The 13,162-nt window shown below is 37.9% G+C and overlaps 1 protein-coding gene across 1 annotated transcript in view; it reads right to left on the minus strand.

The window, feature by feature from the left end:
- The window catches only part of atp6v1ba (ATPase, H+ transporting, lysosomal, V1 subunit B, member a), a 61,100-nt gene that overhangs the window by 7,256 nt on the left and 40,682 nt on the right, over positions 1-13,162 (minus strand). Inside the window, exons 8-11 of the mRNA XM_080205841.1 lie at positions 12,786-12,883; positions 9,846-9,969; positions 3,235-3,385; positions 838-920 (exon numbers count right to left, since the gene is read on the minus strand). Coding sequence (XP_080061967.1) covers positions 838-920; positions 3,235-3,385; positions 9,846-9,969; positions 12,786-12,883 — 456 coding nt within the window. The remainder of the gene's footprint in view (positions 1-837; positions 921-3,234; positions 3,386-9,845; positions 9,970-12,785; positions 12,884-13,162) is intronic.

The raw sequence follows: 13,162 nt of genomic DNA on the forward strand, positions 1-13,162 counted from the left end.
ACATTTCATCTAACCCCATCAACTATTAATTTCTTCTTCCTGTGCTTATCCAACCTCCCCTCAAATGCATCCATATTGTTTGCCTTACCTACTCTCTGTGGTAGTGAACTCCAATTTCTAGGACAGCACAGTGGTTTGCACTGCTGCCTCACAGCGCTAGGGACCCAAGGTCAATTCTGGCCTCAGGAGTTTGGACATTTTCCCCATGTCTGCATGGGTTTCCTCTGGATGCTCCAGTTTCCTCCCACACTCCTAGAATGTGTGGTTAAAGTTGATTGACCATGTTAATTGCACCTTGGACTCTTAAGATGAATTGCATCTTGGTGTCAAGGGGACTAGCAAGGTAAATATGTGGGGTTATTGGGATAGGTCAGCGTACGATTGTTGTCGGTACAGACTCGATGGGTCTGAGGATTCTTTGATTCTTTTCTATGATTCTATCCACTCTTTAGGGGAAATGATTCTTTTTTTTAAGTTCCACATTATTAGTGACCATCTTACATTTATGGCCCTATTTCTGATCTCAATCTGCAAATGGAAACATCACCCCTCCTGAAGAGATTTTTGCATCTTAGGAATTAAGTATTCAAAAGTCTTGTGGATAAATTGCTCCTTTTTGCACAGTGTGCTAGATGCAGAAGTATCAGTTTAAATGCAAGTTCAGCCAGTTATTTGTACAAAAAACCTTTGGAATAAGTAACCTCAGATTGTGCACGTGAAATAATTTCTTGCATACATCTACACAGCCCCATTTAAAACCTCAAGCATTAGAAGCTTCTAAATATATAAGTATTGCAAACCCTCTTTGTAAAAGATATCTTCCAACTTATTTCCTACCTGTCTATTGTGTAACTGACGATCAACATAGACCTGACCTTCTGTGATATATCCAGTTAAGTCAGGAATAGGGTGAGTAATATCTACAAGAAAGAGAGAAATGATAAAAAATAAATGTTCTGATTAAACAGCATATTTCCAATAAATGGAAATGGTAAAGTGGCAAAGGTCCAGATTTTGCAATGGGAAGGACAACAAAACTATTGATGTTTGTCATTATTATCTACCGAAACTGAGAACTCAGGGTGTCTGCTTGTGGGTGGAAATACTGAAGTTGCTGTAAGTGACACTGCACTCCTCCAGAGGGTGAGCTGTTGGAGATTTTCCAAATTGCAATCCTTGAGCAGTCAGTTGGTGAAAACTTCCACTTTTACACTGTTGGTTTAGATGTAAAAATCCTTGAAAAAGTTGCACCTTGTTGAATGAGATGTAACTGGGTTTCTACAAACCTACTAGGATCATAATTACTGCTGAACACCACATCTGGGCTGTAAATGCTAACTTTACACTTGTAAAATATCAAGTTTTCCACTATGACAAAAATTCCACACCTTTAAAATAATCATTTTTTAAAGTTTCTTTGTCATGTGTTAATTTTACCATCTTTGATTTAATTTAAATTTCCAGACAGCAAATAAAAGTGAAGGCTATTCAGAAACTGAGAATACTTCAATGTGGTTGGTTGCTTACCTGCCTTGCTGACATAATTGCTGTTGAATGTCACTGCGTTTCTCGATGTGGTGCTGGCTTTAAACTGCCATCGGAAAGTGGGGTATTCACAGCACAAAAGATCAATAGATCTTTGAGTCAGTTGTGAACATCACTGTGATGCCAATTACCACAAAATCCTGCAGTACATCTTGTATATGGTACATACATCTGTCACTGTTCATCAGTATTGGAGAGTTTGAATGTTTGTGGAAGGGGTAGCAATCAAGTGGGATGCTTTGTTCTGGATGGTATCAAGCTTTTTGAGTGTTAGAGCTGCACTCATCCAGACAAGTGGAGAATATCCCATTATATTGTGGCTACAAGTGCAGGTTAGAGGCTGGGAATGCTGTAGGAAGTATCTTATCTCCTGACTCCCCAAAGCCTGTCCATTATGTACAAGGCACAAGTCAGGAGTATGATGGAATTTTCTCCCCTTGTATTACATGCTTAGGTGGTTGCATGATTGCTTTAAGAGCTGGTGAAATGATTTGACAGCGATGTCATTGGGGTGTTTCACAGGCTTCTATTAGTTTCATTTTCTACTCTGTACGGGAAGGAACTTCTGAATAAATCTGCTGTTGTTAGTTTGAATCCATGTATGCAGATCATGTCCTTTTCTTTTTCTTTAAAACCCACAAATTCTAACATAGTTAAGACTTTGCCTGGGTGAGTGCAGCTCCAACGACACTCAAAAAGCTTGACACCTGGACAAAACAGCCCTGCTTAAATGGCATCCCTTCCATAAAGGCATTCACTTCCTCTGCTATTGATGCACAGTGGCAGCAATGTGTACCATTTACAAGATAAATTACAGGAACTCATCAAGCCTCTTTTTAAGCAGCAACTTCCAAACCCAAATCACTGCCATCCAGAAGGACAAGGACAGCAAATTCTTCTCTAAGAAACACACAATCATGACTTGGAAATATGTTGCCATTCCTTCACTATCGCTGGGTCAAATCCTCAACCTTCTTCCCTAATAGTACTATGGGTGTACCTACACCACATGACTGCAGTGGTTGAAGATGATAACTCACCAGCACCTTCACAAGGGCAATTAGGGATGGGAAATGAATGTTGGCCTAGCCAGCGAAGCCCACATCCCTTGAATTAATTCAAAAAAATTTACAAGACAGTTGCTAGACCAGCCAGAGACTAAAGACTTTAGCAACATCAAGGAGAGAGGAGCAATGACTGGATACTAATGAAATGCAGATGCTATGATAGATGTGCAAAGTAACCACAGAAGACAAATCTGGAACCAGAACATCAGGGGGCAGTGACAATTATGGGTGCATCAAAGCAAGTAGCTACAATCATCTGCTGCGGAGTGTGACAGGAAATTTAATGAGGTGAGTAATGAAAATGGCTCAGCCAGAAGATGAGGTGGTGAGAGATAGTGGGATTTGAAGAATGGGTGATGGATAGGAGGAGATGAAGAAGGGTGATCTACTAGTATTGTGACAACTCCACATCAAATGGAACAGGCAGCATGATGATTAACTTGGCCTGCCACTTTTAAAACTGTTCTCTTTTCCTGCACTCACTTTAAAATAGCACCAAATAGTTTGTATTGCTTTTTGTTTCCAAAATACATCACTTCATATTTCTCTCTTTAAAAATGTGTATGCTATTTTTCATTCTTACTTTTACAGATCAAATGGAAAAAACACCCATTTTACTCACCATCATTAGGCATAGTAAGGATTGGAATCTGCGTGATGGACCCATTTCTGCCGTCAACCCGTCCAGCTCGTTCATAGATGGTAGCCAGATCTGTATACATATAACCAGGAAAACCTCGACGGCCAGGTACTTCTTCTCGAGCTGCTGAAACCTTAGACATAAAAGATAAACTTTACGTTTTTTTTTAAAAACATCAAATATTAGTTTGCAGAGCTACTTCAAGTTGCTGTTTGGTGCCATTAATATACATTGCATAAACAAAATGAACAAATGATTAAAAACTTTATTGGAACCTACTTATTAAATACAGGCAACAAATATACATGGACATGCCTTATTACTAAGTCTACATTATTTACATTTTTTAAAACAAGAGCAAGAACAAAATTCCTCAGATGGTCATCTGGTTCCATTCAGGCTGATCATCTGAAGGGATCTGTGGGAGGTGGCAGCAGGAACATTCAATTTGACAAATTCCTGCCCCATCTGCCCACAGTTCCCTCTCTCGCATCTACATTCAGAACAACTTGTGTGTGGTATGTTCATGTTTGAATCCCCATAATCAGGTTTCTAACCCTGCCACAGTACCAAAATAACTCTCGTCACAAATAACAAGTTACAAAGCTGATCTACCCCCCCCCCCTCATCCTTTGAACATTGATCACACCATCCTCGGTACAGTGACACGGCGGTTAGCACTGATGCCTCACAATACCAGGGACCCGGCTCAGGTTGCTGTCTGTATGGAGTATGCACATTCTCCCTGTGACTGCCTGAGTTTCCTCCAAGTGCTCCGGTTTCCTCCCACAGTCCAAAGGTGTGTGGGTTAGGTAGATAGGCCATGCTAAATTGCCCCTTAGTGTCAAGGGGACTTGCTAAAGTGAACGTATGGGTTTATGGGGATAGGGCCTGGGTGGGATTGTGGTTGGTGCAGACTCGATGGGCCTAATGGTCTCCTTCTACACTGTAGGATTCTATGATTCCTCTAACAGTATCCACTGTTATTCAACTGGATAGGACTGCACTTGACCAGTTTCACACACATCCATTTAATCACAGCCTGAGAATCAACCGCAATGCCTGTCTTCTCACTCCTGCACAGTTACGTTTACTGGCCCCCCGAGGATTTAATCTTGGTCCCCTCTTACCTGTGTGAAGAAAATGTTATTTTTGAAATATTTTTCAGGTCTATTGTGACAGTCTGTGAAGCAGGCTTGTAGAGGCCATTTGTGTCTGTCTACATATAATTAATTTAATTAAACTTGGGACTATCTACAAAGTTGAGGTCTTCAAAGGGACTAGTTGTGAAAGGCAGGCATCTGAAGTAAAAATTGGCCAAATTGAATTTTCTAAAAGTAAACACAACATGGGTAGAAATTTTCATTTGGTGATAAAGATAGATTTGAGAGTTCAGTTATTAAATTTCAAAAGGAAGTAAAAAGGGTTTACAACTTGGAAAAGATCATAAATAAGGTGAAATTATTAAATTTTATTTTGCCCAAAAATAGTGGCCATAAGGAAGATTTTTATATCCTGGGAAAGGCGAATTTCCAAGATGGATAAGGGCAATGAGAAAAGAGAGAGAAAAAATAAAAAGATATGGGAACTGTGTTGGGAGTGGTCATATATGACCTCCAAGAATGCCCTGTGCTGGGGCAGAATTGTGACTTATGAAAATGAGCAGCATTCAATCAACCCAGAAAAGTGTCTCGTTTTTCCTCAAAATCAGGATTTTGTGTTAAAGTTCTTTGGAATTTTCACTGCAGAGTAAGAGAATAAGAGAATCTCCGTGACATACCTTCCCTATCATAAGAACATAAGAAATAGGAGCAGGAGTAGGCCATCTAGCCCTTCGAGCCTGCCCCACCATTCAATAAGATCATGGCTGATCTGTCGTGGCTCAGTTCCACATTCCCGCCCTCTCCCCATAACCCTTAATCCCCTCTCTTATCAAAAACCCATCAACCTGCGTCTTAAAAATATTTAGCGAGGTAGCCTCCACCACTTCAATGGGCAGAGAATTCCAGAGATTCACCACCCTTTGAGTGAAGAAATTGTTCCTCAACTCTGTTCTAAACCGTCCCCCCTTTATCTTGAGGCTGTGCCCCCTAGTCCTACTATCCTTTCTGAGCGGGAAGAGTCTCTCCACCTCTATCCTATCCATCCCAACAGTGAGTTTGCTTTGTGGTAATAATGCTGGACTTTTTAAATAGATTAAATATCTGTAAAGGACTGTTGTCTAAAGGGGCATTTATTTGAAAGTCTAACCAAGTAAGAATCCTTTGGGGGAAAAAGTTCTGTAAAACTAATTTGAACTGTGCAAATGTAATCTTGAATATCTAAGTTTTCTTTTAATAAATGTTTTAAATTATTAAAAATATCAAAACTGGAATTTGTGGCTCCTAACTTCAGCACAAGTATCGACTTGTAAAAATATAAATAGAAAAGCATTGTGATAGCTTGCCAAGTTTCCTTCAGGATTTGGTTTGCACCTTATTTACCATTTGCTAGATCATAACACCTCTCATTTACACGCTGCTACTCAGCAGCATCTGAAAACACAGCATTACTTTTCACATTTATACTGACGATACTCTGGCTTTCTCAGTATTACTAAATTATTAGACTGTTTTTTCCAGTAATGAATGAGCAGAAATTTCTTCTAATTAAATATTGGGAAAACTGAAGCCATAGTTTTTAGTCCCTGCTCCAAAGTCTTCCCTTGCTACTGATGCCATCCCCCTCCCTGGCAGCTGTCTAAGACTAAGCCAGACCATTCACAATCTTGGTGTCATATTTGACCTTGAAATGTTTTTCCAACGAGATATCTATATCATCGCTAACGCAACCTATTTTGATTACATATCAATGCCAAACATCACCATGTCTCAGCTCATCAGCTGCTGAAATCCTCATCCACACTTCGTTACCTTTACATTTGACTATTCTGACACACACCTGGCTAGCTTTCCACATTTTGCCCTCTGTAAACTTGATGTAATCCAAAACTTTGATGCCTGTGTCCTTACTTGCACTAAGTTCCATTTACTCATCAGCCCTGTACACGCTGACCTCCAATGCTCCCAGATAAGCCAAATCTTGATTTTGAAATTCTCATTCTCGATTTCAAATCGTTCCATGGCCTTGCCCCTTTCTCTCTCTATAATCTCCTCCATCCTCAAGATACAAGTCTCTTTAAGCATCCTGGGTTTTAACGATTCCACTATTGGTGGTCTAGTCCCTTCAGCAACTTGAGCTCAATGGTTTGTAATTCCCTTCCTAAACCTCAATGCTTCTCTTTCATCCTTTGAGACTCCATAAAACCTGTTTGACCAAGTTTTCAAGTCACCTGCTCTAATATCTTTTGTGGCTTGGTGTTAAATCTTGTTTTATAATTCAATGTGCAGCACCTAGGGACATTTCATTACATTAAAGGCACTATAAAATGTACAATGTTTTATCCTTAGTTTTGGTGTCTGGGGCAATTCAGAGATGCCTTCATAATTATACCACTGGGAATCTATTATCTAGGTGTCATTTCAACTTCTCAACACTTTCTTGGGGAAAGAAGTTCTAACTCCACAGGTATAGCTTACAAGGCCAGAATATTAAAATCACCCCATTCCTAGGATTTTGAGCAATGCCTCAGAAGCTGGAACTCGTGTCCTGCAGATTTTTGGTAATAGAATATTATACCAGCAATTTCAGGTTCTACGTGAATACTCTGATTACTATCAGTATTAAAATGGAGTGGGGTGAGGTTAAGCTGAGTGAATTGTTGGGCATTCGTTCTGTAAATATTTATATTTACTCTACCACCATAAACTATATTCTAAAATGGGTACAAAATATTAGCTTGGCTCAGCTTGTAGCATTCTCGTTTCAGAATCAGAAGCTTTTAGGTTGAAAACTACTCCAGGACTTTAGTACATAATGTAAACTGACACCAATGTTTCAGTGTAGCACAGAGTGTATTGCATTGTCATGGGTGTTGCAATTTGCATGAGACCATCTGTCTCTCTGTTCATTGAGGAGCAAGTATTTTCCTGGTCCTAGCCAAATTAACCGCTATCACATGATCTCAATTTGCTGTTTGTGTGATCTTGAGGTTAAATAAACTACTGCACTTGAATAAAGCAATTTACACTTTAGACACAACATCATGAATACACTTAAAATAGTTAATTCAATGTGAAGTTTCATGTATAATAGTAAAGGATATCACATAGCTTGACATAGGTTCTAACTTATGCCCTCCCTGACATTAGGCAATGGTTGGCATAGATTCAAACACTTTTCAAGATGAAAGCCCAGTGTGCTTATCCAAGGCAACACCGAGTTCTTTCATCCAATTTCACAACCGTAAGCGTTATACAGAGAACAAAAAAAACTTGCAATTAAAAGTTGTCCGAGTAAAACTGAAAATTAATCTACAAAATATTTAATATAATTTATTTATTTTTGCAGAACTTGAGTTGTTACACACAAACTGTGTTTCAGTTTTTAAAATCAAAAGTTTGACCAAGTACATACGTTGTAACCAAGTTGCAAGAAGGTCAAGACTGATTAGCTAGAAAACGGGCCCTTTCCCCCAGTTAAATATACTTTTAGAAAATTGTGAAATTTCACATCAAAATAATGGTTCAATGGACATTGCGAAAATGGCCACTTATTACTTATAGAAGTAAGTTAAATGGCAAAATACAAATAAAAACAGTTGCAATGCATGCCCGCCTTTGTCTATGCTGTAAAAGTAGTTTTGCAAAATCACTTTATTCTAATAGCAAAGATGTAGTTTACCACAAACTTCTGAAAAGAATACCCTAAATCAAGGCTAATGCTTTTTCAAAGTTTTGTTAGTAACCAATTACATTTAGTTTGAGCTATGCAGCAATAGGTGCAACATCATCTCCAGACAACAGGAGCAACACCTGTTATGTCCACAGTCATTTGTAAATAAATAAAAGAGCTCCCAATCTGAACAAAAACATTTTTTTTCTTGAATTACTCTTTCAACCTTGGTAATAGTGTTCCACATCAAAACTGCTTTCAAAACCACTGTGATCTTGTTCGACAAAAAGCTAAAGAGCAAATACATCCAACATAACACAATAAACTACATGCAATCTCCATTTAGATATTACCATTAAATAAGCACTACAAACATTAAGTGAATTCTGTCCATCGGGAGGAGAATATGCCATCAAAAAATATATTTCACATGAATGTGACAAATGCTTTTCAGTCAGATTTTCAAGGACCATGATCTGAACTTATTCAAGTTAATAAATACCTATCAGAGGTTTTCAAATGGGGTGCTCAGGGTTTATGTGAGCAGATTTCTGAATTTGATGACTTACAGGAAACCTCCTAAAGCAATGGGGGAAAGGGGTGAATTTAGAAATTGAGGGCCCCACTCACAACTGCCAGTTTTAACCGATGCGGGCAACCAAACCTCCCCTCAGCAGGCAGGTTAGGCCTTGAAAATATTTTCAGGAGGCTGTGGTCTCCATTTTAACTCAATTTCTATTTTCACAGCCGAATATAAGCCTCTCAAAACCTGACATCAGAAGGATCAGTTATATTTATTAGGATTCCAGGGCAGAGAAGCTAAAAAAAAAAGTGTTTCTACTTCTCATCCAAACCAACACACAAACCTATAAATTACCCATTCTGCAATCTGCCCAACTGCCAAACTCTATTCTCAAGAGCTGCATGACCGATTTTGGATTCCAGCATCTGTACTATTTTGCTTTTATTTTCTGTATGATCTGACCACCTCCTCCTCTCCTACACAACCTGAAGGTGGGTTAATCTGATCCAACTTGCACCATGCTAAGTAACCTGACTCCAATAAAATAAATTGATACCTCACGAGGAACCAACTGGGTTAAGTAATGACAATATGGATACATGCAAGGTCATATACATTGAAAAAGAAAACCCACAAGAGTAAAATATGGGTGTATGTGTCAACAATCCACTGTAAATATTTGCTAGAAGTATTCAATCTGAAACTATCAAGTCTAATTATAACATGGAATGCCCTTGTAAACCTTTACAATTAAAAAATAATTTATTCCAACTTTATACATCCTCTTCAGAAACTATTTTTGGAATATTAGGCATGGAGAATAATGAATCCTAAATGTAGAAGGTCAACTGTGAAATCATTTTAATTACAAAAGAGAATGACAAAGGAAGTATGCAATCAAATATATAAAATGGTGCAATAAAATCAGTACTGGGCTTCACTACTAAGATACTGTACTGTCCTGTTTAGTTACCTTCAGAGTATGTAGGCTAGTGAGAAATCTTTATCACTGGAACTTCATTTGTAATCGTCATCTCTATTTGGAGATTGAGTCAATTGATAGGTTGGTAAATAATAGGGCAGGCTATGCAGGTTCTAGAAGGAATAAATTTCTGATTTTTTCTCAATCCATTCATATAGTCAGCTCTTCCTTGATGCCCTAACCCGCATTATGGATTGTTTCACTCAGCATACTGTTAAATTAGACTAAATCATAATTAGTACTTTCCCTACCATTGAACATTTTACATAAGATGCTGTTTCTTTACACATGAACATTTGGGGGAAATGCACATACCTCTCTCAAAGCCTCAGCATAAGAGCTCATGTCTGTTAAAATAACCAACACATGTTTTTCACATTGATAGGCCAGGTATTCTGCAGAAGTCAGTGCAAGACGAGGTGTAATAATGCGTTCAATGCTGTTGAAAGAGACAACAATCCATCAGTGTTCAGGTCAGTGCTAACCTTAGAATGTGAACATTTCACTATTAACTTTACATCCAGATAGTACTTTTGCAGAGTAACATGAGAATGTGTGTAGGCCACTGAGCCTGCTTCCCCATTTGGAGAGGTCATGGCTGATCTGTGGCTTAGTTGCAAATTCCTTAATATCTCTGGTTCACAAAAATCTATCATTCATAGATTTAAAATTAACAATTTTTTAAACATCAATTGCCAACTGTGGAAGAGCATTCCAAATTTCTGCCACCTTGTGTGTATAGAAGTATTTCCTAATTTCACTTCTGAAAATTGTTGGTGAAATACTTGAGAGCAAAAGTACCAGTTGGTATCTTCATGGCAAACCAATCTGAAATGCTGTTCACTTTAATCACAATTTATAATGTTTCACTATGCTGATCAATTTTCCACGCAAATTAAAAGTCAAAAGATCTTCCTATTGACAAATCATCTGGTTCAGCATCATGATTATTGGCTCTTAGATTTTAAAATGTATAATATCAGCAAACTTTTAATTGTAATTCTATATTTCTAATGTATCCAATTTGATTTTTTAAAAAATGTTCTGCAGTGATCCTAGAGATCATAGGAGGAGCCTGTTTAGTCCTTCATGTCTGCTCTTGGAAAGAGCTGTCCAAATCAAATCCAACAACCCAGAGCTTTCTCCATAACACTGCAGATTGGTTCTCTTCGCATCCACGTCCAATTGTCTGAATGTTCCTATGGATTCTAATTCCACTATTCCTTCAGGAAAGTGCATTCCAGATCATAGGATGTGTTTTCTCAATCTTCTTTCCAATAAGAAGGCTGAACTCTAAGATTCTCCTCATATATTTATGTGTTCCAAAATCATATGTTGCTCTTAGTACAAAATCCAGAAGAAATTTCAGGGAGCAAGTACCATTCCATTCTGCCCCATGTTTCTTCTCAAACTTTTTTCAGTATATTAATATCCTTTGGGAGACATGGTACACCAGATCTATTTTAATGTGGTCATACCAGTAGGTTGTGCAAGGCTAAAATGTCACACTTAGTCAGAAGTAATTACAGCACAAGTGATGACCATTTGGCTCTTTGTAGAATAACCCAGTCAGTCCCAGTGTCTTTGCATTCCTGCAAGTGTATATCCTTCAAGTTCCAATTCAACTTATTTTTAAAATCATTGATTGTATTCACTTCCACCACCCTCATAAGGATATGTTCCAAGTCTTTACCATTCAGTGTTAGAAAGTTCCCAAAACCTTAAATCCTTAACTCCTAATCCATGTGTGATCAATCACAGGAATAATACTTATTTGACCATCTTATCAAAACCTGCCATAACCTTGTTCACATCTATCAAATCTTCCCTCACTATCCATTATAACAAAATGCTCTTCAGATAATCCTAATTCACAAATAGCAATATTGATAGTACACATTGCATTTAATAATAATTTTTCCTTTTTTATTAATTGGGCTTGCATATTAATGTATTTTCTATTTTTGGGTTTTTAATGTTTTAAAACTAATTATCACTGGTTCTGGTCTCTAAATGTATGATTTGCAAAGCAATATTAATCATCCCAAAGGGGACATTTTTGGAGGTATAGCTAGAATGTGGTGCAGAATAAGGTCAACAACACAGGCTCAATCCCTGTACCCGCTGAGGAAGTTCTTGGGGCCTGCCTCCTCATCTTGCCCAAAAGTGATTTCATAGCTTGAGCCAAGATTAGCAAGTCTCAGATAACGAGGATGCTACAGGGAGAGAAAGATGTAGTGGGTATGGGTAGTGAAACATCAAATTACTTCAAATTCAGTAAGAATAACTTGCACCTATATAGCACTTCTCATGATGTCCCAAACTGATTTACGACAAATGAAGCACTTTTGAAAAGGCAGACGATTTCCACATTTCTATTGTAGTGATGTTGGTGAGGGCAAATAGATTTCTCCTGCTTTGTTTGAATAATATCATGGGAACTTTTTGGTCCACTTCAGAGGGCAGGCTAGGCTTTCGTTTAATGCTTCATCCAAAAGAAAACACCTTTAATAGTACTGCACTCTTTCCCTCTGCACTGAGGTGTCAGCCTGGATTTTGTGATCAAGTCTCTGGAGTGGGATTTGAAGCCACAACCTTCTGACTCAGAAGCAAGAGTGCCGTCATTAAGACATGGTTGACACCTAAATAATAAGCAGGATAATTATCTGTCCTTAAACATATACTTCGGCATGACAGAATAAAAATTCTAGATCATGGTGGCAAGATATGCTTGCATGAATTGCAGTAGAATAGTTGAGAGAATATGGTTTGACATGATGTAATGGGGTAATGGAGTATTTTATACCAGTGTGAACGTATACAGCAAATACATAAATGGCCTAACCAAACATTCAATCTAGATGTGCACAATCACTCCGTCAGGCAAACAAGTTACATTTGAGTGTTTTTTGATAGATTGTGAATGGCAGTCTTTATAAATGTATAATGGAAGATGATGCGTTTGCAAGATACATTCAGCAATTACTATGATAGTGGAATTTTCCAAACAAAATAGCATGGAAAATATTTATCTTTTGCTAGATAATAGCTTTTTGTAGGTCAGGATTTGTATAACTGATGACATTGTGAATCTTTCTTGAAAGTATGTCGATTTACCAGTTGTTGCACCTGTCATCTTGCAAATAAGTGCTATTTTCATGAATTGCAGAAGCCTGTCTAAACTCTCACTCTTTTGGTTTAACTGCTGCAAGTAGGCAAAACTCACTTCCTGATCTGTTATTTTGAGGTACTTACGTTGGGTCATTTGCAAGATTCAAAAAGAGACAGACGTTGTCCATTGATCCATTTTCTTCAAAATCACATTTGAAGAATCTTGCAGTTTCCATATTAACCTGTTATATAAAATGCAGATGATTAAAACAGAAGCAACCCTTTTTGTTACCCTTAGATTAAACATAAATATATCTAATATATTGCTCAAAACAGTAAATAAGCCATGTATCCACTAAAAATGAAGGGACTGAGTAAAGATTCACTGCATAGAAGGGTACTTAAGTGGCCAACAAGTATCAGTCCCTGGTAATAATGTCAGAAAATCATTAAACTGGAGGGGAGAGGCAAAGGATTCTAGAAGGATACATGTAACATTATACAAGAAGCATATTAAAACA

Source organism: Carcharhinus amblyrhynchos, chromosome 17 (assembly GCF_965287045.1).
Source record: "Carcharhinus amblyrhynchos chromosome 17, sCarAmb.v2.hapA, whole genome shotgun sequence".
Lineage (NCBI taxonomy): Eukaryota > Metazoa > Chordata > Chondrichthyes > Carcharhiniformes > Carcharhinidae > Carcharhinus > Carcharhinus amblyrhynchos.